General features: G+C 40.6%; 1 protein-coding gene and 1 long non-coding RNA gene across 2 annotated transcripts in view; both read right to left on the minus strand.

Annotated features, from left to right (window-relative positions):
* WWTR1 (WW domain containing transcription regulator 1) overlaps nt 1–26,497 on the minus strand; it is a 73,718-nt gene that overhangs the window by 13,961 nt on the left and 33,260 nt on the right. The window contains exons 2-3 of the mRNA XM_074878305.1: nt 15,622–15,758; nt 191–390 (exon numbers count right to left, since the gene is read on the minus strand). Of these exons, the coding sequence (XP_074734406.1) occupies nt 191–390; nt 15,622–15,758 (337 nt within the window). The remainder of the gene's footprint in view (nt 1–190; nt 391–15,621; nt 15,759–26,497) is intronic.
* On the minus strand, nt 21,896–23,501 carry LOC141947330 (uncharacterized). Its single transcript, XR_012630082.1, has 2 exons — nt 23,365–23,501; nt 21,896–22,076 (listed from the first exon to the last, which is right to left on the minus strand). It is a non-coding gene; the product is annotated as an uncharacterized LOC141947330 (long non-coding RNA).

Raw genomic sequence — 26,497 nt, forward strand, 5'->3', positions numbered from 1 at the left:
TGTTCTGTTCAGTGCTAGTTTAGAGAAGAAATGAAATGTTCTATTTGTATTATTAGCTTTTTGGTTACCCTTACCTAAACCAACGGTTATTCTTGACATAAAGTAACGGATCTACTAATTGTACCTGGCAAAAATGTGGCTGCATTGAACTAAAGGCTCTTGAACAAAGTAAGAGCATCCCTGGCATTACCTGTCGCAATAACTCCTCCTGGCGCATCCTGATCCGCTCCCTCTCCATCTGGATCCTCTGGAGCCTCAACTTCTGCTGCTGCTGCTGCTGTGCGGTCAGTGCGCCAGGCAGGTTCAGCAGCCCTGGCTGTGGAGCCTGGGCAGGGCGGCTCTGCTGCGACAGGGCTGTGCTGGCTGCTATCTGGTGCTGGTGATTCATGACTGTGGGAAGGAAAATAAATCATGGCTGGTGAAGGAGAATTGTACTTTAAGATGACAGAGGGCCTAGGACACATGTTGCTCATTTACAGTAGAGTTATTAGAATGACCGTATTTCAAATGACTGAGATAACCCTCCATCTGGCAAGATCTGGTACTAGCAGCTGCTTAATAAATTATTTTTATATTTCATATGTGTATAAAACATGAACACTTATACTACAGCAAGTATTTGTATTCATCCTGGTATTTCAAATATTTACCTAATGGTATGTAGTAAATGACATGCAAGTTTCTTTAACTGAAAATTTCTCTACAAGCGTGTGCCTAGAATATGCAATAAGCTAGTAAAAATGTTTTCAATCGTAACATTTTCTTTATTGACAGATCTAAGTTGATTATTGTAAGAATGACTACCAGCATAAATAAGGAGCACTGTGTGTGTTTCCCACCACTATGAAGGAGATGCACACTTTTTTCAGTGACCCGCAGAGGAGAGATGTTCCAGTTCCAGTTAAGAAGCAAACCCCGTGGGAGGACCCTGCTGGATTACCACATGAGAGTCACAGTCTCTGTGTGCTCAGCTATAAACGAGGGTTAACAGTATTCTTGTCTCTTGCGGAAGTGTTTTAAGCACTCCTTACCTCGCAGGCACTCACACATTACAGTAATGTAAAGCAGCTTGAGAACTGTAATTGAAGAAAAAAAGTGCATCTAATGAGATCCAGCAACAAGCCGGACTGTCAGAAGTTACAACAGCAACGCAGTAAAGACACCAGAAACTATCAGAAGCTACATCTTTCCCTAATATCCTTAACATACTTTCACTTATTTTTTCAAAGCAGGTGAAATGCAAGGAAAAGATAATTAAATTGAATCTGCACCACATTCATAAACAAAAAGGCAAAGTAGTGAGAATCACTGCTAACTGTTCTTGATGGATGTCTGGCTCCTTTGAACAAACATGGCCCTTTTTTCCCAGTGGCCCCACCATTCCGCGTTTCAGGAACCAGTCAGTGTAAAGTTCACAATCTGAGCTCACAGCATGAGAATTACCATCAAAAGCGAAACAGTGTGATGGCAAGTTGCTAATACATTATACCACTTTCATTATCAAACTCAGCAAAAATCTTTATCAATCTTGTACTGAAAGAACTGCCCAAATCCAGTGCTGCTTTTACATTTACATCAGGCAAGAACAGAGTTTAGTGAGTTCTTAAGAAGCCTGTATAAAATTAATCCAAAAAAAGACACCAAATTCAGGCCTGGCATAAGTTACAGAAATCAGCTAAGGCTGAATTTACAATTCATGGTTCCATTTGCAAATGAAAAAGGTCTAATAAACTACAGATTAAGGTATCTGATTTTAGACCAGATTTAACAGAACAGAGGGATTTGTAACTCTTGCTGAGCTCTGGATATGCAAGCACCATATTGTATAGTTGATGTCATACAAAGAAAATCACTACAGTCTTTTGCACATTTGATTAACAACTGAAACCTTACCTGCTAAGGTATTCAGATTTGGAAATGACCCATTAATTCCCCACCTTTGGTAGGAGATTCAAAAGGTTCCTCTGGGCAGTAACTCCATAACTGGCAGGTGAGAAACGGGACCCTTTGTGAGCAAACCTGAGCTAAACCCATGTCACCCAGCTAAACCCTTTCGCTTGCCAACAGAAGGCTGCTGCTCAGGCAGTTAATGTTGCTTAGACTGTTAATGTTACTTAAATCAACATAATCTTTTCTGGTCAATTCAGAAACACTAAGTCAGAGCAGAACTCTGTTGGCTGGGCATTTTCATTCAAAGAACTGTTATGAAAGAAATTGCAAGTTTTTGTGTAGCTCCACGGTCACTCTGGTAGTCATGTCACAAAACTAAAATAATCATTTGGCACCTTTGACAGCAGGTATCACTTGGCCATGGCAACAGAAACAGCCCTGCTCTCTAGAAATTTTTCCCTCTTAGCAACAGGCTTGGAAAAAACAGGAGGAAAATAAGACAGAGAGGAGAAACTGCATAGCCTCCACTTGTACCTCCTTTTTATTTTTGAGTAAAATGTATCAGTTCCCAGCAATGCAACCTAATACCTTTTGTCAACCGCAGCGTGAACAGTTCCTTCTCTTCTCTCCCCACCTTCACGTTTCCAGTAAAACACACATACGGTACCTAAAGCCAGTCTGGATTACAAATGGTAGACGTATACTGCTTTAAAAATTAATTGACATTTTTGAAAGGATTCTTTCACTAATGGGGCAATGGATAACTCACAAAGCTCTTACCTTTTAACAAGAACACCCCAGATACTAAAATACTCTCTAGAAGAGATACAGTATTTTTCTGTCCAAAGGACTAAGATTTGTATCATCTTTTTTATCTTTCACTCATTGTTCTTACCATATGAGAGCTGAAATCTTAACTCAGTTCTGTGCTTCTCAGACCTGAGCGTATTTGTGCTGTGTACACGTCTGACCTCGCACGACACGGCACAGCAAGCGTACGACACCCATACAATGCAAAACGCTGAACTTAACTCACTCTGCCAGTTCCAAGCTAAAAATTTTTTTGAAAGGTTGACTTTATGCTATCCAGCCTTCTGCCAGATCAGGTACTGTCTTGTCTTTCTGCAACTGAAGTAACGCAGGTACACAGGCATTAGGCCAGCATAAACTCTGCCCTGCTTCGTTTGGCAGAAACATTTACATGCGCTCACATAAGATCTGAATCAAATTTTTCCTTCTGGGTGATCCAGTACCACACAGGCCCAGCACAGAAAGACTACGGAACCATTTGAGAGTGCAGCTGCATGGTATTTTAGCTTCAGTGGCAAATCCAGCTCAAGAAATAATCCAAGTTAAAAGCAGCCCTGCAGTAATATAACCTTTTCACGAATTCAGTTGATGTGTGGTCCACAAACAGCTGTATCCACACAGATGACATCATGCTTCCACATGAAACCAGAGTGTTGCCATTTATCACCTCTTCCACACCCAGCTGCCTGTTCCTGCCCACATGCTACCCCTCTACTGAGCTGGCAAAGGCATTTTTGTGGCCACACAGCAAACTAAAAATTGCCTGGGGATAAAAAGAAGATATTTTCTGGCTAGGTCAGTTCCCAGCAAAAGTAACTGGGTAGCCATGAAACTGCTACATGCAACCAACCTAGCAGTCCAGGTGGGAAAAATAAGCTGGTTGCAGGAAAGATGCACCAAAGCCCGCACTGGTCAGTAACTTTTCAGTGGTGAAATCCCAGAAAGGTTAGCAAGCTGCAGTGCTGAGAGGGGAAAGGCAGGAATGAGAGCTGGGAGCAGAAATCAAACCACTCCCATGATAGGAAAACAATACATGGAACCACATTTTAAAATGCAGTGAATCTAGTTTTATTCCCATTAAAATAAGTAAGAAATATTGGTCGTACAATTCTATAAATTTTATCGGTGCAAATCTGGTGTTAAATTGCCAGGACCATAAGCACTTAGGCAGGAATTTAACTCTTCTTGTACGCATAAGCATGTGCTTAAATTTCTGACATGCAATGGTTGAGTGAACAGAACAACCTTGCTAAGAATCCAGGCAGGCTGAAGGATTATCACAACATAGTAAGTTCTCCATAAGAAAACTGCTTTCATCTAAGCAGCACATGCAAATGATAGAACCAGGCAAAGTTAAGTAAAGATTCACAGCCTGTATGGCGTGTCTGGGATACACTCTGCATGAGGGCCTGAGTTCAGTACGATTTGTCACGGCTATTTGTTGCCTTTGCTATATCAAATACTCCCTTTTCCTTCATCAGCTGAGCTGCACCCACGTTGTATCACAGATTAAATTATACATACAAGAAGAACAAGGCAATATGAAAATGCTGAGGAATACTTCTCCCTGAGCTGTGGTCCCCAATAACCCTTCTCATTTCTTCTCATGGGGACAAACAGAATATTTTGGTCCAAAGAACTCCCTATCTTGGAATAAATTACTTTTCTTTCAAGTAATACTGTCCGTTGTTACATACCATCAAGGAAGTACAGGAAGCTCAGTACAATAAGTAAAGTAAGCATTCCCACACCATACATCAGGAGTGTAGAAAATACATCACACTGAATCTCCTACAAGTCAAGCGAGTCATAAGTATGGGATCGTATTTCTAACAAAAGTCCATTCTACCTCAAAAAAAAAGTTGTTTATGTCATCTGGGTTCGAAAAAGCCATAGCTACAGCAAAGGAGCTGCACAGAAGGCAAAGGAGTAGGTAGGAGCCATCCTCAGTCAGTTCCACCACCTGCACTGGTGGGCTCCGCTCCTCGTTCTGTCCATGCCTTTCTCCTCAGAGGTCTGTAGGTCTGAATCTCTGGACACAGGTCCACAGACAAACAGATCTGTTCAAAATGGCTTTCAAAGAAACATTGATTTGAGTCACAGAGACAAATTTACTCAATGTCATTTGAACCCACTGACACCACACCTTTCTCCAGCACACACTGCTTCAAGAAGAAAAGGGATTCATGTAACTCTCCACTCAGTTTGAATACCAGACACCTGCTTCCACAGCAGCCCCCACCAGACAGTCAGAAACACTGAGTGTAGAGGAGTCACGTATCTGTGCTTTCAAACAAGTACAGACAATTTTGTCAGGGTATCTGGATAGAGTATGTTTGTAACGTCTAACTTAAAATGGAGCATTAAATAAATAAAATAAATTTTCTTTCTTTACTATCATTCAAAACTAGTTTATAAATACACAGATGCTAAGACGCAGGTTTTGATCATACCAACTGTGTAACAGCATCATTCCACTTGAATTATTCTTGAGTGCAATCACAATAATGTCTCATAAGCGAGTTTAGGACATATGTGGTCTACTTTTGTGAGGTCAAAACTAGTTTTTGGGTGTGTGCACACACATATAATGCATATTAAGTTAATCTAACCTAGCTCAAAACAAATATTAACTGGAAATAAAAATAGTACAAAACACGAGACTGTTAGGTGTTTCTTTTTTTATATCTATTACAGAAAACAAAATGAAACGAAAAACTGGGGCATTCTACAACACTTCCCACAACAACTGCTGCATTCAGCTGCTCTAAAAATATATCCTAAGGGTCAAAATGTTATGTGTACAGTAATAAAACAGCTGACTATGGGAACTGGCTGAAAAGTAATTAAATCATGGCAGATTTGCAAGTGCTCTTTTGCATTGGTTCCACTGAAAGGCACTGAAAATTATTATGAGGAAGCCTTCAGTTAAAGTGTTAAATTTCAGGGCTTTTCTGCACCAGCAGTTCACACGTGATGGCACATGGAACACATCTTCTGCAGAAGAGCCTACCCAGATGGTCCTCCAGACTTTGGAAAAGCCCTGCCCATCACCTTCCTGGGGGCTGCTGAAGCCTGGGCCGCAGGAAACGCAGTGTATCATCTGCAGTCTGAAACGCTCCCGCAGGATAAACCACGAGGCCAAAAGAGGTGCTGTGCACGGAAGATGAAGTGCTTGCTCCTTTCCCCCGCAGCCAGCAGCCACCCTGCAGCCACTGCCACTTACCTCAGCACACGTTAGGTGATTTGGGCACTAAAACTCCACACGGTTTGTGCACTAGCAAATACCCACAGGCAGCAGATAAATCCTTCATATGTGTCATGTTTCCCTGCTTGCTTGGCTCCCGGTCAGCCTCCGCACTGAGCAGAAACCAGCTGACTCGCACTGGTAGAAATTCTTGGGCTTGAGGCTGTGTGTGAACGTGCACACACGCCTGCTCGTCTGCGACTGGGGCATCACACAAAGCAACACATTTTCCAGGACAAGAGAGAAGTGTAGAATGTACTCCTGAGGAGACAGAGTACAAGGAAAAGGTTCAAAGACCCACTGCCTGCAAAAGAGCATCAATACGCTGTGAGCACAGAGCCAGCAACATAAAGATCTCACTTGGTATACAGAACTGGCCACAGAAGATAAACATGAGAAAATGGTGAAAGGATTTTATTATCTCACTGGGAAAAGTGTACAAAAATGAATGAGACAGTATTACCAGGAATAATCCCCCAAAGTAATACAGATGTAGCAGATACTGTCTCTGTAGTGTAACTTATGGGTTATCTTACATGCACAAAGAGTCTCTGGTTCAAGACAGGAAACGTTGATAAAAAGCATGACTGTGGCTCTCAGGAAAATGATATAACTGGTAACTGACAGCAAAAAGTCTTCAAGTGCCAGGGAAAATCTAACTGAAACACCCAGGAAAATGAAGGCAGTAAAAGCCAGTAGTGCTGAGCAAGTACATGAGCTCCAGCTAAAGGAGCTGTGAGTTAAGAAAGAAATGGGCTGACGGAGAACGGAGTCTGGTAAGCACAGGAAGATAATGGTGAAAATTCCCTGACTGTACGCAACAGTCAACTGTGAGGAACAGAACCACTTTAAAATTTTTGGTGCCAGAGATACCCTTGGGCATCTCACAGTGCTGTGTAAAGGCAGTGATTGTTGGCGTCAGCCCTTTCCAGTGAAGTCTGCAATTGCACAAGCAAGTCCAGTACTTCTGATATTAAGTAATCCAAAGACACTGTATTGGCTCCCGATTTACCCAAGACAAAAGTTCTTCCTGTTTATGGTGCTAAGAACAGCATCCAGCACTGATACCCTCCAGATAAGCCAGGAGTGAAATGCAGTGAATTTCCCAAGTGTCATCTATAGGGTTTGTTCAGAGCGTGGGTGAGCTGCATCGAACAGGCCTGGGTTAGTCCTGCCTACACCAGGGCCAGCCCAGGTCTAGAGGCAGCTTTGCCTGTACGCGGTGCAAAGCCCACACTCATAAATCCTCCTGTACCTTGCAGACGCATGCAGGCACATCTGAACCGTCTCTGCAACACGGTTCCAGAACCAGGTGTTCTGGGGAGTGCAGCGCAGTGGTGCCCCTGTGTCATCCAGCATGGCTTCTCCAGAGGCACTGAGATGGCATTTTATTGTCCCAAATCTGGGTTCTTCAGCCGGTGTACAAAGAACCAATCGACACACCAAGTCGAGATATTTGTCTTTTAGTCTGCAGAGTAGGGTGTTGGGCATCTGACCCATTAAAATCTGTGGTCACATTTAGAATCTGACAGCATTAAAACCTGTGGTCACATTTCTCTCCCATATAATTGTGCCAACACTTACAACCACTTAAAACGGTCTCCTCCTTTTTTCCTCTATCCCCCTCCCTCTCTGTATTTGCTATGCACAACACTGTATGTAATGTCAGGCAGGTTTTATCCTGCAACACTACCTACTTGGGCAAAACCCAGCATCCAGGCAGAACTCCAGGCTCCTCAAAAGAAGTGCAGAGAAGTATGATGATACAGTTAGTACAGGACCAAGACTTCTCACTGCTTTTGCATTTTTCACTATGTGAGTTCTTCAAACAACAAGAAAAAAATTTTTTTGAATAAACAGTTAAGTTGCTTTTCTTAAGGGTAGAACTACAATGATATGCAGGGGGAAAACAGAAAAATAATAGTACCTGAAATACCTTTAAGCATATTTGATATGTCTGATATTGTCTAGATTTCGATTAATAGTGAATCTTTAAATACACTAGTTGGAATGAAAAGAATCCCAACAATGGAAAAATTACCCCTGTGGTATATACATAGGCTTAGTTTGAGAAAAGTCTTCTGCCTAACTGCTCTTCCTGTAACCAGTCAGCTGAACTCCTGTACTGAACAGTTCGGCAACACCGTTTTTGAAAATAGCTGGTGACTCTTTGGCACTACAGGTTTAAGTCAAAGGAAAGTCTTGTGTCAACTCGTGAGCAACTTAACAACACAATGACATTGTACCAGTCTCTGTTCCTTATGATATAACCATATGGCACATCTGTTGTGCTATTTATGCAATTTTATTAATATCTGCTATTATTTATATTTGAATTCTGAATTTGTATTTGAATGCTATGAGGAACATAATGGAGTTTGAGTTAAAAAAAACCCAACCTGCCATTCATGCTCCAACTAGACTACCCAATATGAATACTGATTTCAGTACAATGACACTCAACTAATAAATCAGTGACACTTCAACAACTCTTTTCAGCCTGTGGTCTGGGGAGCCTTAGGACCTCTGGACTGTTTCTGAGAGGTCAAAGGGTAACTAAGGAAAATCAACTGGTCTTCAGTAAGCTTAAATTCACTAGGCAGGGTTTGGCATGCCCAGTGTAACATTTCTAAGGTCCTGCAAACAGGAAAAATATAAAAATATCACATCTACCACTTTGCAGTAAAGGAGATTGGATATAACACAGCAGGTGAAAAGTAGTCACCATTCTAGCAGACAGACTCAGAGTGGTCTTGAATTCAGTTCTCTTGGGGAAAAACAAATTTATTTTGCAAAATGAGGTAAGTCTCTCCAATAAACAGCCATTACACAATTTTCCAGCTCAAATGAAAGTGAGTAAAAATGTGGAGCTAAGTTCCAAACCTGGACTATGTGGCCACAGTTTCATTGCAGTCCATGGAATTACAACTATTTAGTTCACATCTCAAGTTAGACCTATGTAATTTTCTTTTTACAGTTAGATGAAAAATGGAAAAAAAAATTTATTACTTTTGTTTTTAAATTGATATTCTAGTGCATTAGGTTTTCCGATATTATAGGAGACCTTTCTGTTGATGACTTTTCTGGATATATACTACCCAAGGATTATTTTGTGGGCAAGAGACTCTGCAAGTTGCAGAAGCCAAAACATGCAAGTGTAAATTGTTTCTGACATATGCGTTGAACTGACTGTACAAATTTTTATTATTTTAGTGTCAGAAGTGTCTGGATGCAACTGTGGATCTTTTTCTCTAGTCTGCTTATAGGCAGCGAGAGCCTAATACATACGAACCAGCCAGCATCAGGTGTCACGCAACACAGTCTGATGAAAAACAAATGCCTATAGAGGTTAAAAAAAAAAAGAACGAACGAACCCAGCCATATTACAGTTTTGACTTAGTCACGACACTGTGAAGAAAAAAAAGACTAGGCTCCCCTCCTTTTCTCTCTCCGCTTCTGCCAACAAAGAACTGCTTGTTTCACTTATTTCCCAGAAATAGCATTAGCCTTCCAACAAGGTCAGCAAAAAATGCTGCTTTTCAGTTCTGGTGCATTTTGTTCCAAAAATCTGTAAAGTATTAAAGCAAAAAGTTGTACTATCCCAGTGCACAGAGACTCCTTTATTCAGATTTCTGGGCTGAAAATAGCTATACAGAAATTTCTCAACAGTTTCAACTGTTATGCTAAGTTCTGTGATACTCACATTTAAGTAATCTTTCCTGTCTTCGATGATTCAAGCTTAAAAAAACCCAAAGGAACAACCTGCAGATGCAGCATCAAAGCTACGATTTAACAGGAAGTCAAAAGGTTAGAGATTTACTCTGTAAGCACTATTAACAACAAATCAATTACAACACATAATGGTGGGAGCTGCCTGACTGGAGCTTTAATGCTAATAACCAATTACTGATGACCATTATTATTTAAAGTATTTATTAAATTATTTTTACTTTTGTTTCATGCAATCTTCAGCTTTTGCATTTCATTCCCTTTGAAACTATGAAAATGACACTCCGCTCTTACACTGGCATACATTTGGGTTACTAACCTTGAAGAGAAATGCTTACACCAACAGGAACTTTTTTGTGTTAAAATTAAAAATTACTAGATTTTGAAACAATACCAACATCTCTTTTGAACACATCAACCTTTAACATTTCAGATTTACTAGATAATCAGTTGCTGCTTTTAAAATGTGTGTATTTTGATGTATCTGGATTTAATTTACTTGATACTTAAGCTAATTCCTGTTAGTCTCTGAACTATCAGCCACTGTCCTTAAAACATAAATAAATTACTCCATCTGAAATCTGCCTGATAAATTACTTCTTAGAGGTTTTAATTGCAAATAACAAAAAAAAAACCCCAAACGCTCTTTTCCAGAACTGTGGCATAAAACTTTCATTCCCACAGAACGTGAAAGTCCTCTACAAGCTTTCAGATCTTCTATAAGCATTATCTCATGAAGCAGAAGCAGGTGCCAGGATTATTCACACTGACCACAACTGAATTGTGTCCACTTTTCTCAGGATATCCAGTAATTAAACATGACCTGGAACAGGAAGCCTTTCCACTGTGCAGGTGGTGCGAGGGTATGGGCTGCACTGAGGGAAACACGTGTTTCTCTCAATGTTATGTATTTGTAGCCAAATTTCCAGCCAATGCAAACCAAGCCTTCAAAATCTAGACCATTTTATGTATGTTAGTTATCACTAAAATACATACCACCTGTTTTGAAACACTTCGGGAGTTTCAGCATTCTTATCTCCAGAGACTCACTCTGACACGGTAACCAAAACTGCATTTTATCATCCTCAAACAAGAGTAGCTATACCTCTTTTATCATGGCAGGATATGGAAACTTTGGTTCATGTGCTTATTGCTCTTAGGCAGGATTATTGCATTGTTTTATTGGTTGGATTTCCTGGCTGATTAAAAAAAAATGAAAGCAGAGGCAAAGTGCCGTAACTCCCAGTTGTATCCAGACCCAACTAAATCACCGTTAGCAATACAGCTGAAAGCTAAACTGTTTAGATTCATGGATGAATTTCTGTAACACAGACAGTTGCCAGTGTATGAGTCTCTTCACATTAAATTCTACTGTGTCTTTCACATAATGTGTTTCACCTTAGAGAACCAGTGTACTTAATAGTTAAAATTATCCCGTTTGTATCACTTGGGTCACTATATCAAGTGGATCTTCTAAGGTAAGAAACTTTCTCTTCTTCAGTAGGGAAAAAAAATAAAAATTAAATAGTTCTTCATCCGGAGTTTGACACAGTAAGTTAGTATGGTTGAGCTCTCAGGATTTCTGTTACTGCCGGTGCTGGGCAGTGGCAGCCAAGTCCAAGGGAGCACCACGGACACCAGCCCGGCTGGACTGTGGTGAGTTTAGTGAGACCAAGCACACACTTTAACCACAGTTCCCAGTTAGATAAATTGAAAGGCCCTATCCACACCCAAATAAACTCAAAGACATTTTACAAAGCGGCACAGTGCCCAGAACTCTCAAACCACCACACTCTGGGCCCTACTTACCACGCAGCTTAGTCACTCACACAGGACCCGGAATAACTGGGCCTTGCAGTCTGCAACTGGTATCTGTCGTAAGGCCTAAATTCTACAACCAACTGTACCACCATGGATGTCACTTTGCCCAGAAGGTCTTCCGAGTTTTTCTGAAGATCGAGTCTGTTCCTTTCGTACGAGGTTTTTAAGGAACTCGTGCATGTAAGTTTAGGCTAATGTATATAGAAAACATAAAATCCTCTGACAGTATTTATTATTTTATGTCAAACTAAGTTGCAAACTGTTAAACTTGAAAAACATTTAAATGATGACCAGATTGTGCTAACCCACTGGATGAAGAGTACAATCACAAAAGAAATCTCTTTAAAACAGTTTGAAGGAAGCAGGATGAAAATAGCAATGGTTTTGAGTGTTGCGTAATGTAGAACAGAGACAGACTACAAAACAAGCAGCATTTGATTAAAAATTGTTGCAGAAGAAACTTTTATAAGGATCTAATTTTTTCCCCTAAATCATGCTACACATAGCTAAAAACCATCCTCCGCAATCTTTGTACACCAGTGACTGCCATTAAGGCAGAAGAGCTTCCCCAGCTTGGCCTTCGGCACTTCCAGAGTCACTTTAGTCACTTAAGTCAGGCAGTAGGTTGACTGTTAGCTTAGGGGCACTGCAACTGCTCTCTCCTTCCCTTCATTGACAGGAAGGCGATGGAGCTCGGTGTCCTCATTCAGGGACCTAGGCCAGGTGCCTAAACGAGGGTGTACAAACAGCCCTCCTTCCACATCTGCTCTTTGATTCTACCACAATGGAGCTGACTGGCAATAGATAGTTAACGTTTCACCAATCAGCTGGAAAAGACTATGTTTCAGAATGGGCAGAGAACTAATACATGTGCAGGTTCAGCAGCAAAGTAAATGGGATTTACAAAGTACTTATGAAGATGCAAGAAATACAGTGTTTCTGGTTGTCTTCAGTCAGAGGCTGATCATTCTCCCCGTTGCATTGCAACAACAAAATATATAGTTAAAAGATTCCTGTTAATGTTGTCCTTTCCTTAGTATATCCACCTACAAACTGTCTTATCTAAAACAACAAAGGTAAATTATTTAGAAAAAGCTGACTGAACAAGTCTGAATACATGCAAACCTGCAACAATAGGCTTTTGATCTCTGGGACAAATTTCCCTTTTCATTCATGAAACTTCACTGAATTTAGTGGTGGTGTGTAAATGAGCACAGAAACCTGCCTAGCATGTATTAGTTTTCTGTAAGTTTAACAAGATGTATCAAAGGAAGAAATACCTTTAGGTGCATCTGTTATATAACACTTGAAACGCAATGCTTTAAATGTTAGTGAGAAAACTAACACTGCTGAAGTTATAAGAAAACCAGTATGTGTAGCTCATAAATAGACAACAGTAAGAAAAACGCAGCAGATTTTTTTAAGGTATGTCTACTAATTTCCATCAGCTTTCACCGTATGTTTCTCTCTGTCTCAAGCATAGGCATACTATGATTTGGTATCACTTAGTCACACTCTGTGCTTTTGATAGAATGTTTTTAAGTGTCTTTGCGCACTTCCCAGCAAATATTGCTGAAAGGAGTTTAGAAACCAAAGCAACAAGCTGTACAGGACAGACCACATTTTCCATCTCTTCATGAGAAGCACAGCAAGGAAAACACATGTGTTAGTAATTGGAAGTGCAGACCAGTATGCAGACCTGGAATCCTTAAATCCTTTTCTTTTAAGTGGCACATCTTCAAAAGAAAAACATCTTTTAAATCCTACAGTACCAAAAAACGCTAAGGCAAAAGACAGATGTATAGACTTCATTTGCTAAAAAGTTACAAAATTACGGCCAGAAGAGTGGCTTAACTTGGTATCCTGTTTCCATTTCTCCTCTGATGTCTGTAAGATGTTGGCACAATCACTTCTGGCTTAGAGGTCTGACTGCCAGACCAACAAATTGCTCACTTCAATGTCTGAGCAGACCCAAGAAAGCAGGTTTAGCAGTAACACTCTTAGCATCACGAAAGAGCAGAAAGGCCCTTCCTTTTGGCCAAGGTAATTTCAAAACAGAGACATGCTACTTTAGTACTGGAAACTGCACTCACATGTATTTTAAACTGTCACATGAAGTATGCAGAGGCTACTGTATTCTGTTCAGGTTATTGCAATCTTGTAATTTCTAGATTACAAGTCTAGATTATCAATCTTGCAGTTTCAAGATTAAATCTTTTAAAATATGTTTTTAAATAAAATAGTGTCACACTTGGGGCATTCAAACAGGTGGACTGGAAAATCGGGGACTGTGATGCTGAATTTAATAATATGGTGCTGAAAGTGCTACTCAGCTGTGCAAACAGATTTGCTTGCTCCCAAAGTGTCACAGCATGCCTTTTGAAAGCCACCACAATGAGAAAAAGTTCACCAAAACGTATTGACAAAATATCTTCTAGATTAAATAAATGTTGACACTGTGGAAATTTTCAGATACTATTTCTAGTGGGCTAATGTTTAGGAAACTCAGTCACAGATCTGAACCACTATGCCAAGCACTGTGTAAATACCTAGCAAAAAGTGGAACCTCATCTATAAATGTCAAGGGTACTGAATGACATATAGTCTGGATTTTATGTGACAGATTCTGAAGTCTGTGGAAATGCCCCTGTTGGGCACCTGAAGTCCCTTCAGGAACAGACTCTTAATTAGGTATATGCTTGTATTTATAATCCTTTGTATCCTGAGAACGACCCTCCTCTAAAATTCAGTATACAAGTATTTCAGTCCAGGATTGGGCTTTGATTCACTTCCACTGACAAACTGGGGGAAAAATCTTGCTGTATGCGGTCCTGATTTATGGTACCTCCTTTGTCTTTTAATTAGAGAGAATGTAACAGATGTCACCATAAGCTAAGGAGCTGGTATGAACAAAAAACCCCGCTGTCCTATTCTTACCTCTTGGCCACTGCAGAACTGCTATAAACAGACTGACCTAAGCGCAGCTGTGGTCCGAAGCAACAAGCGCAGAGCAATTGTTAGTTTTAGCATGTAATGTGACACGCTGCAGTACACCCCAACGTTCTGGATTTTACTTAGGTTTCTTCTTCAGATACTCACTCTCATGATACAATTTGCTACTGTCCGCTAAATGACAACATAACCAACACCTTTTACTGAAGATATTCAAGCAGCCCAGTTGCTGAGAGAAAGGTAGAAGAAAGAACTGAAGTTAGTTACCTCAGGGGACAGCCTAGGTGTTTATTATAAATTGAAGACAAAAGCATGTATATTGCATTACTGCTGTTGTTGACCACTGGCAGCCAAACAGTTACCATTTTCTTGGTATGTGAAGAGACAGTCCTGATGAATCACACTGCAAATGAATAATCATGGAATCATGAGACCAACTTACCAAAAATTAACCTGAACAAGAATCTGGTCTGTGTTTTTAAGACTAACTCTTTGACATAGTTTTGTGATCTTTTCAGAGTTTTCACGGCTTTATTTTCACTAAGGCTCATATCTGGGAAAAATCAGAGGAACATAAATTGATGGTTAAATTTAAGCTTGAAGTGCTAAACAGGAACAGCAATGAAACCACACCATTTATAGGAAGTTTTTAGGTAGTTCATACTGCAAAACAGACTTTTTAGAATTCTGCAAGTAGCTTCTAGTGCAGAACCTAACTACACAAAGAAACCCACCACCATAAACAAACAAACAAGCAAAACAGCTACAACCTCTGACCTGTAGGAAAGACCGCAGATCATCTAACAGCACTCTGCACAGTAAGCTTTGAAAATTATATGGTGGACTTGTAGAGGCTTTATACCACCTCTGAATGAAAAAGCACAGGAAGAGCTTATTTTTCTATGTTCAGTACATCAAAAATTTGTCACAGAGGCTATAAAATAAAATGCATGAGATGTTAGAACTTCATCTCAAAACAGTATGAATTCACTCGCTGACAACTCTACAGAGGGAAAAGTAAGAAAAGGAAGTGGAGAACATACTTCTGGGCCTGAGAGCAGGACCAGAACTACACTTCTTGAAGCAAAAACTACTATGGCAAACAAATTAGTAAAAGGTGGCTGTCCTGTCTCTTTTGTATTTTCACCAGAGAGATGACATCCAGCACTCACCGAGATTGGGCTGAGACATTGCCATAGACCTCTGTGGTACTGGTGTGGCAGCAGCTGCAGGATGGTGGCTCATGTGATTCAGCGGGTGGTTCATAGTTTTTCGAGGATCTTGCCATGTTGTAATTTTTTCTATGTGACTGAGAAAGAAAAGATAAGACACAAGTTTAACACAAAACACCTGAGTATATTATATACATGGTTAGGCATAATGTCATGAAAGCCCTATTTCCTTTTCTTATCCCATTTTTCTGCCCTTTGCACCTTCATCCTAAATCACTTGAAATTATCTACCATCTTGTCATTTATTTCTTCTTCTGATCTCCTGGCCCTCCCATTCTAACCTTTTACACACTACCATTGAATAACTACACTTTTACTTGAACGACTGATGAATTCTATTATGATACTGAAAATCTGTAATACACACTCATATTCCAGATTATTTAATTGTCCAAAAGTTATTTAATCTTGTCCTACCAGTCTTTTTCTACATACCCAAATATATGGCCATTCTTCATTCAGCAATATGTGGTCATTTTGCTGAGTTTTGAAAAGACAGGCGTTTGTCTTGCTAAATCCACCTGCTTTGTTCCTTACCACACCATGAAAACTAGTCTGTCTGTAATGTCTCCAAGAATATCAGGCTATATTCTCATCACCAAAAGGGGCAGACTAAGTCCTCATGACTCACGTGTAACCACCAATTTCTCTGCAAAGGCACTAACAGTTTTTATTGCCATGTAGTCGACGTAGGTCAACAATGTATATACCACTCTAGTATGTAAACCCTCATGTACCTGTATTACCCTGAAAACAATGGAGCATTGCCTGAAACTGCATGAGATTTTACAGGGAGATAACTATAAAGTGTGATCTCTGTAAAACACTTTTTGCCACAGAATACAGTGGTGAAGGAACTGTGGTTTTGTTGCAACTGATTTTTACTGAAATGCATCAGTTTTGAAGGAAACTTATCAGGACAAGGATTTTAAGGATCAGCATGTATTCTATCTGAGACCAGAAAAGAAGAAGGAACTATCTTAAAGCAACCAATAGTCTGGTATCTACCTAGGGATCGCCTGGTTGCATGGCCAGCTTTCGCCCAACTGACTAACCAGGCTACTGATTATGCGCTGGACTTGGATGGGATTTCCTCTACGAGTTTTCTGTTACAAAACTTTAGAAGAGGTAAGTCTTTAAGAAGAACATGTAAAGAAGGATAAAAATTTAATGTTCTGTATCTGGAAAATCATTCCAACACTCCTTTCATAAAAGCACAGTCTAACATCCCCTTTATTGAACCCAGTCTCAAGCTCGTCACTGCCCCTTTCACCAACATTAGCACGGCTGTTACCGCCGTGACCACCCCGTGTCCTCAGACACAGCTGATCACCAGTACTATTTACAAGCAAGTTTCCATCTATTGTGATGTTACCACGTCCAAACTCTTTACAGTAAGTCTCTGGTATTACCAAACATAATGTGACTTACAAGCAGGATAAAGAAAAAGAGTAACCTGATCCATTTTTTTGAAGAACAGAAAAAAGTGACAGTCTTTTAGTCCATAGCCATTTTCTTTTCCTAATACTTTACATTTAATATACAGTTCCAAAACTGTAACTGAAGATCACACTTTCACTTCGATACTTGTCTGAAACTCAGCCTCTTAAGCTGCTGAGTCATTTCCTTTCTTCATAGCTTCTAGAATATTTGTTATCCACAATGAAACCACCCACCATTGCTTCTCCCTAGCATTAAACCACTTTATTCTCCCCTCATTGTAAACCTTTATTATATTTTAGCTTTTCTTCTTTTTACTCTTACTTTTCAAGTATAAGAATTCCTGTATCCAGTTCAGTTAATGATCTTTTTCCAAAATTAAGAAATGGCATTCTGAATGAAAGATGCTGCTACAGCAATAAATTGGGCAATGTCTTCTGTTAAGTCCTACTTGCGTCTAAATTAGATGAAAAGCATTTTTATTTAAAGTTCCATTGTTTTGTTTCTCTGGCACTGTAATTCAAATAAAGAAGCTACACTTAACTGAAGGTATGAGTTTTGGAATACCAAGATATAATAGAAAAGATTTTTCCCCAAAATGGTGAGAAACATGTTTTTAAGCATGAGCTTTAGGGATTAAATAATGAAGCTTATATCAAAACACATTTCTCACTTCAAAACATTTTTTACATATAAACACTGTAAAATATAAGCAAAAAGGTTAAAATTAAATCAGACTTTTTTTCCTGTAATGTTAATCTCTAAAAACTGAAAGCACAAATTCCTGTTAGGAAAACCTGAGGCACAAGTTAAAAGCATTTACGAAGTCAGTTGTATTAAGCAATCTGTAACCTGTTTGAACGTATTCCTCATTCCAGCTACAGATCTGAAACCTTCAACTAGAACTGCCAGTTACGTACAATGAGCAATAACGAGAAGTGCTCTTCACAAAAAGACACACTAGAATACCAAAATGGTCAACTTCAAAATGCTGTTTTGTTATCAAAGTTCCTTTCAGCAGTAGTATTCTCACACTTCATGGGCATTAAAAGACAACACAACATGTTCATTTTTGGATTCAGGTGAGAGCTATGAACACATGCAGAGTAGTGTATGCAAGTTTGTACTCAAGATTTTGAGGAGCCTTCCATTTTAGGTATTTGCCCTCCAGGCAGCTGGAGGCTCCCCAGAGCTGAAGGGAGCTCCACACCACCCGCCATCTCTGCGCCCCGTCACAGTCCTACGGGCAGCTGGAGGCTCCCCACAGCCATGGGCAACGGGAGCTCCACACCCCACCCACTGTCTCCGGGTGAAACTGATCTTCACAGGGTTTTGCTGGTGATGGGCTGGGAGGCACATGAGGCTGAGGGCTCCTGGCTTCTCTCATTTGGAGAGAAGGGGGCTGAGGGGTGACCTCGTGGCTCCCTGCAGCTTCCTGAGGAGGGGACGGGGAGAGGGAGGTGCTGAGCTCTGCTCCCTGGCACCCAGGGACAGGACCCAGGGAAGGGCTCAGAGCTGGGTCTCTCAGGGGGCGCTCGGGCTGTACGTTATTAGGAAGCATTTCTTTACTGAGAGGGTGGTCAAACCCTGGAACGGGCTTCCTGGAGAGGTGGTCGCTGCCCCAAGCCTGTCGGTGTGTAAGAGGCATTTGGACAATGCCCTTAACAACATGCTCTGACACTGGGTCAGCCCTGAAGTGGCCAGGGAGCTGTACTAGATGTTCACTGTCGGTCCCTTCCAAATGAACTATTCTATTCTATTCAGTAGCCCAAGGACAGGCACTGCTGTTTTAAAACATTCACATTTTGTTCTCACACTACTTCCTGCTGAATAAATGGACTGTCGCAGGCTCAGCGAAGAGCTCCACTCCTCTGGTCTTGAAGAGGCATCTTCAAGAGGTTCTGGAACACCATGTTCAGGGATGCATTCAAGAGAAAGGGCCTTTATCTCCTGGGAAAGATGGAACTAAGAAACCTGCCCAAGCAACTCAGATGACCAGGAAACTCCTAAAACTGAAGTTTGCAAACCACTGGAGCACACATTGGTTGTCACAGTGTTTTTTCCTTGTCACCTTCTTTTTTGCATTTGACATTTAGTTATAAGTAAACATTGAAAGATACTAGTTTTTAACTCAAAATATTTAATACCTGAATATTTCAATGCTGTTATTACCTCATCCAAAATGCAGTATAGAGAAAAGCAAAAATAATCTGCTATTCTTTACAAAATAGGCCAGCAAGTAGCAAAAGTAGACATTGATCAAATATGGAATTTGTCATTTAGGCCTCGATCCTGAAACAGTGGATTCACCAGAAGCTTTGCTACAGATGCCAATGAAAAGTGGGTCACACCCTTTCAATTTTGCACAGATGCACAGCATTGCAGATATTTAGGGGAGAGCATGGTAGCAGGACTGCTTGGTTGCAGTTGGCAGTCTATTACAGTAACTATGAATTTTTTTGTCTCACACTTTTAATACAGGGTCATTGGGCTTATTTTATTGAAACTAAAAAATTTTAAATCATATAGGGTTTAGTAGCAGAAGTAAATAAAAATATTCTTCAGCAGTACAGTTTATATAGTGCTGACAATAAACATTATCATCAGCTCCGCAAAATCTTGTCCAAATAATGACTTTGAAAAAAACTTTAAGAATAGTAGTACTACGTTAATATTATCCTCAATATACTTTAAAAGCTAGAGAGTCAAGCAATAGTTACTCTTTCAGAAACGCATCTGGCATAAAGCCTCCTGTTGAAACACTTGCTTTCTGATCACCAAATTAGGCTGAAATGAGCTGAAAATTCCACATTGTACCATGAGACAATTCTCCATCCCTTTCTTGTTGTTTTAAAATATGCCCACTTAAAATGTCCTGCCTGCAAAGGATTACAAGGAAGAGCTCTGCCATTTGCTTTCCCTGAAGTATGTGTCTTTTCTTAGTTACCGACACAGTGAGGCAGGCAGCATTAAGCCAGCACGAAACACAAAGAAACACATAATCTAGAATCAGTAAACAAGGAAGTAGTTTCTAAGCTAGTATCTTTCTAGGAGGTATCTATATTGCCTTGCAGATTTTCTCATTTTTCATTTGAAACAAGAGTTGCAAATTAAAAATATTCCATCAAGTTTTAATAAATTCATAAAGCCTCTTCTCACATAAAAGTCCTCATAAGAAAAGAGAAAAATGTTCTGCAAGTCGCTATGCAAAGCAACCAGTCACGACACTGTAGCTGAAAACTAACACCGCTTTTGTTCAAAGTCTCTTCTATCCTTTTTGCAGAGAAAACAATCTGTACTTTAATTACACATGAGAGAAGCAGGGCAATGACGACCATTAAGGAATGCTCTTTTAACTTACAAAAGAACTGAAAAATTGATCAAAAAACTTAAAGATCATAGCTCTTAAAGAATCCAGCTGCACTTAAAACACAGGAATTTTCTGTGTAAACATAGTAACTTCTCAGCAGCCACAGCCAGGATCTACCAGTGGCCTTGCTTATCCTCCTTGCTGCCATCCTGGCAGTGTACAAACATATCTTCTTCATTAAAAAACATGCAGACAGAGTGTCTGAAACAGAACCTCAAATATGGCACTGATATTATGATTCAAGATCAAGTAGTGGCTGGTTCCCACTAGAATTTATTACTATGACCACTAAACCAATTTGGTTTGATCCAGTTATTAAAGAAAGGGCTGCTAAACATTAGACAATGCTTATTTAACAAGATAGTAGAATTGAAAACCCAACAATTCCCTAAAATCAGACTACGATTCTAAAATAAAGGGTGTGGTTTCAGGGCAGAGAAGCCTCCCCCCCATCCTGATTTCCATTGTTCATGTAAATCTCCCCCCCCCCCCCCTTACTTCTAACATAGATATCGAAATGGTTATGTTAAGCCTTTGCAGAAACAGGTACTGGTTCATTCCACTTGAAATGTATTTTATTTATACTGGGATAGCAGATTTTGGCCCAGTATCTTTTTATTTATACAGGAGAATAAAAGAAAATGTAGCACTGACAGAAATGAGCCTTTTTTTCAGATTCTTATAGCCTCCTGGGTATCAGAGCTGGCAAAATTAAATTCAGAACAGCCTCTTTTTTCTTAAAGGCCAGTGGGTAAAACATTAAACATTACAGGTGGATTTCAATCACTAAAAGGCAGAATACTGTCCTAAAATTCAGGACCTTCTTCATTAAAATGGATTCAAAGGCAGTTACCAGCCCACATCACCTCATGACAGGTGGCTGCATCCCCACCCCGCTGCAAACGCTCAGCGCCGCACAGCGTGTCCGGCAGCCCCGCCGGGTGCAGTCACAGCGGGCAGCAAGAGCAGCAGTTACCTCTGGCCTGTCCGTAGGACTGGGGTGTGTTTGAAAAGGACGATACAGGCCAATGTCAGGGTAAGTCAGACTGAAGCTGCGATCTGACGCCTGGCTGAGGACAACCCCAGTCCACGCGGCTGCTGAGAGCCCCACGTCCCCGGCCACGTGTTCTCATCCCTTCTCCTGGGCTGACAGTGGCGATCCCGCAGCTGTGCAGCCTGACAGATCAGGCTGATCAAACCCTTATGCCTAATACGAATTTCTTCTCTGTTTTGACAATTCTGTTTTTGCTGGACTCTCACCCAACCAGCTGTATGGCTGCACAAGGGTGGGAGAGGCAATTCAGAGCCTTAGTGGCAAAGAGCAGCATTTCTGATTGTGAAACTACACCCTTTACCACTATTTCAACCCTGGAAAAAAATAATTTCGCTCATACATGTGACATTTCATTGCAATGAAGACCATTTATTCAGCTCCGAAATGTGTATCTGTACACACGAAAGAAAAACACTATGGAGAGAGCCCCTAAATATCCTTATCTGGGATTGTATCAATCCATCTGTTCCTTATTATTTCCAGAACTACTAATCCCAGGAGGATTTTTTTTCTTGGCATACATCGCATAGCCTACAACGAGACAGAAAACAAAGCTTCAGACAAAGGCAAGTAACAGGCCAGAGATCCTGCCTTCACTGCTGAACTGTACTACATGGGTGACCCACTTGTTAAGAATTTCACTGTCTTCCTTCTCCCAACATCTGAGCTTTACACTGGTACTAGACAAAGATTAAGCATTTAATTTTCAGGATTACCCAGACAATTAGGTGTCACTGTGTTAAACCCCTGGTCTATGTCCCCTAAGGCACTGACTTGTATGCTAGTTTTACCCACTTCATCAGTGGAATGATATTGTTATAAATCACTTCATTCTGGTGTAGCAGCATCTATACAGAAAGATAACCTGTTACACTAAATCTGTCCAAATTAATACTTAATAAATACCACAAAAACATCTTTCTTTCACTCAGTCCTAAGAGCTATATTCTGTTTCTGTAAGTTGTAAGATTCCACTTCCCTTAAGAAAAAAGTATTTTTCTATAATTGATAGTTTATGCTTTTAATCTTTGCATAATTTTCTGCAAATGATAACATTTTCATTCTCAGAAGTTTTTCATAAAATAGCTCCAAAGTTATGTAAGTAATATTTTTTGATTTCCCTTGTCATTTTTACTTTTCTTTTTCCCCTAAAACGCAGGGGGAGAGGAAATTAGGGGATGAAAGGATAACATATTTTTGTTTAAAAATGTATATGAATAAAAAGCACTGATCACATTTAAATACACTTTCTGTAACAAGTATTACTATAGTGATTGCTCAACCAACGATGAAGCTAAAACTCCATGTCAGAACAATTCTGAAAAAGACTAATTTTATGAGTGATCTAGATCTCTAATTACTTGCTCTTTTATTATTATTATATTCTACTATTATTATATATCAATTATTACCTCTTTTATTGCATGCCATTTTCTGTTCACCATCTACACACATCATCCAGAGACAGCCCAAGAGTTTGGGAGAGAATTAGCGAAACAGTTCTTTGCTATAAATTTTGAAGATAAGCGTCTCCATTACATGTGTATGAATCCGAAGAGAAGGAGTCCCAAACTTTAAAGATATCTCACCTAATATTAGCTTGATAATATTGAAGCTTAATAATATTGAAGCTTCACTACGAAGTAGAGAGAACTGCTATGTAGAAATGTAACGAACTTTTAAGACTGCTTTTATAAGATTCTTATTTGAGGAATATACAAATACATGACAAAGTAGCGCCAAAATACATATTCAAATTCCCACTTTCAAGTTTTTCAGAAGCAACCTTTGCATTTCTTATTATTATAAATCCTGGTACCTGAGCAGGCCACTTCTCAACAAAGTCTTCATTCATAAGTAAGCAGGGTAGGAAAGAAGAGACATTCAATTTTAACTTCTATTTCTGCATCGCAGATGAGACTGATGGGGGGTCTTCACAGGCAAACAAGAAGTTTCAGTGTTCCCACTGAAATCAGGGAAAGTTAAATTTTTACAGCTCAAATGAGGTACACCAAGTATCTGTCAAATATGACACAGAACACGGTGTTACAAACGCTGCCCCCCAAGCTGCCCAAATCACCGCACTCACACCCATAAAGTCCTACAATACACAAGCTCAGTCAGTGGTAAATTGTATCCTCATGGTGGCCCCTCATCAGAGAAAAATGAAAGCAAAACTTGGATCTAAACAACTCAGTATTTTCTTAGGACTTTTGATCCCCTTTCACCTGTTGTATCTTAGGCTTTTGTTAAACGCTTCCTGTCTGGGTGTCTGCTTCCCACTTTGAAATTTGTGCTACTGCTGTGTACTGCATTTTTCAACTGCTAGGCTCTAATCCCTGACTTCCACCGCAGCTTTGCCAAGACAGCTCAGTTAGTTTAAATTAGCAAGCAGCAGCATGAAGTATACAAATTCTCTTTCTACTTGTACTAACTCCAACAACAAATGTATCTCAGTGCATTCTATTTTCAGACCGTATTTTTTTTTTCTAGTATTAGGAAATTCAGATCTACTCATCTAAAAAGGTTTAAGGGGAATTGAGGAGAAAGAACTGATTTGAAATACATTATTCCGTCAGTGAGCTCTCACCTGAAATAACACAAACTTGGAGTTTGGCTCACATGGTAGTACTTGTACGGGGTCCTTTATCAGGGCTTTGTCACAGGGACCCAGAGAGCGGATTTTGCGAGTCAGCCACATCAAAGTAAAGCTGCTTCAGGGCAAGTGGGAAGCTGGTGACTCACGCACAGCACCAGCCCTCATGTTCTGACTCATTAACTGCTCCAAACGCCACAGCTCACACTGCACTGGAGCGCGTCCAGTCCCCCGCTTCTGGCTACATCGCCATCGCTAAACATTGGGAAATCTGTTTACATCTCCACAAGCACAGCCAAAGCATTGCCCAACTTTTTCTCCCTGTCCCTCTGTTCCTTGTAAACAAAAAAGGACAAAAAGGAAGCTTGTCTCAAGTAAGAGTCCACTCACAGTGCTTTGACACTGCATGATGTGGCAGAAACACTTTTATACAGATGGAAAGTTTTTTAAATTTAAGAAAATTATCTTGGGGCTACAACATCCCAGTCTATTGTGTGAGCTTGCTCATGGCACTGCAGTGCAATTTCTGGTAAAACTACAGCCAGAGCCAAGCCACACAGCATTTCAGTAACCATTATCATGCAGGATCTAGCAGCAAAAGGGAAATGGTGTACAAGCTTTTAGTGCCTTAGAAACTTACTTAAAACATGCTGGTGTAAAACAATCTCTTGACACAGACCAGAGATGCTCCCAGTAACTGCAGGAACAAGTGTCCCCCTCCCGCCCTGCCAGTGGCCTTGGCCACGCTCTCAGGGGGTCCCTCTCACCAGGCAAGGAGGGTTTTCTCCCAACCAGGAGCCAGTAATTTTGGCCCTCTCGCTGATCCTGATGAAAGCAACCATTAGTATAGCTAGTCAGCTGGCCCGAGACCCCTGTGAGACCAGGACTCGCACAAGCAGCCCGCCTTCACTGTCACCACCAGTTCAGCACGGTCCAAGCAGACAGCTAGCAGAAATAACAAAGAAAACGTCACGTTCATGTCCGTCAATGCCTTCATCTGTGTTGGGGCCTGACCCAGAAGGGTGCTAAGCATTCAGCCCTTCCACACATAAAAGGTTCAGCAGAGTTTAAAGTTATCCCCTCTCCTGCAGTTCACTTCGTGAGGCCAAACAATGCCCAGTCAGGTCTGCACCTTGCCCATTCCCACCTTCTGCCACCTCCTCGGTTCAGCCAGTACAACTGGTTTAGGCTATGGAGAGTGACTCAAATCAGCAAAGGGATCCAGATTAAAAACAGACCTAATCAAAATAATTATGAATATATTGGATCAATTTAGCACAATTTGGTACAAAAGCTGGAGTGATTTGTCAAGGCAGGGCCTCATCACGCATTCCCTCACGGACTAGATAAAATGTCAGCCTTCCCGAGAGAAGGCCGTCGGCAGAAGCCAGCATGCAGCTTCTCCCCCAGCAGCCACTCTGACGCAAGAGCTCCCTGTCCCTATACATTCATCCCTGCACTCCCGGGCAGTTTGCTGCCTCCCTCCTTCAGCTGCACTGCAGCTTTGTGGGGCTGCGCTACAATCCAGATACATGAAATTAAGTGGGTTAAAAAGAACCCTGAATAAGGAGGTAACTGTAGGTTCAAGTGGTTGCACTGGCTTACCTTTAAACATGCAAAGTGCTCTCACCTATTTTTCAGCAACTGTCTTTTATAATCTAATAAGGTGACTTACGGCAGAGATGAAAGGAACCCGCACTATCACTACCACTATTACTACTACTATTACTATTACTGTGTTGTTTCCTCTCCAAGACAAGCTGGGGTCTGTTCAGGATACTGTGCCCCTCAGGTCTTCAGGCACTCACTCCCCGCACAAAAGGAGCTTAGAGGACTTACCTCACAACACAAAGGGCTATTGCTAAATGGAAGTGCATTTCTACGTGCCCCTGAACACACATAAACCCATTTCTGTGGAAAAAAGAATCAAGAGTGAACCCCTTCCAATTATTTTCTAAATTACATTTACTTCAAACCTTCAGTCTAATTCAAATATTCAACAACTATTGGTCTGGGAAAATATTCATCCAGTACATTCACATCAAGAAAATAAATAGTATATAGAACAAATCAAGATGCTGGCGGTACCTACTAGCCTATGTTTGTTTGCACCAGAGGATAAATGCCGACTGTTTACTGTACACATCAGCCTGGTACATTCCTGTCAGCTGCCTGAGGGCGGACAGTAAAGCACCACTGAGAGAGCCCCTCATTTCCTCTCCCACAGAAGAGTATTCAAATAGAGCCGCCTGCTTTCATCTTTCCCAGTACCTTCATACAACAGTATCTTTTACCACATCAGTCCCAACTGCAAACAGTTCACTGGCTTTCTGTTTCTCCGGGTTCAGTTCAAAAT

The sequence above is a fragment of the Strix uralensis genome, chromosome 9 (genome assembly GCF_047716275.1).
Source record: "Strix uralensis isolate ZFMK-TIS-50842 chromosome 9, bStrUra1, whole genome shotgun sequence".
Classification (NCBI taxonomy): Eukaryota; Metazoa; Chordata; class Aves; order Strigiformes; family Strigidae; genus Strix; species Strix uralensis.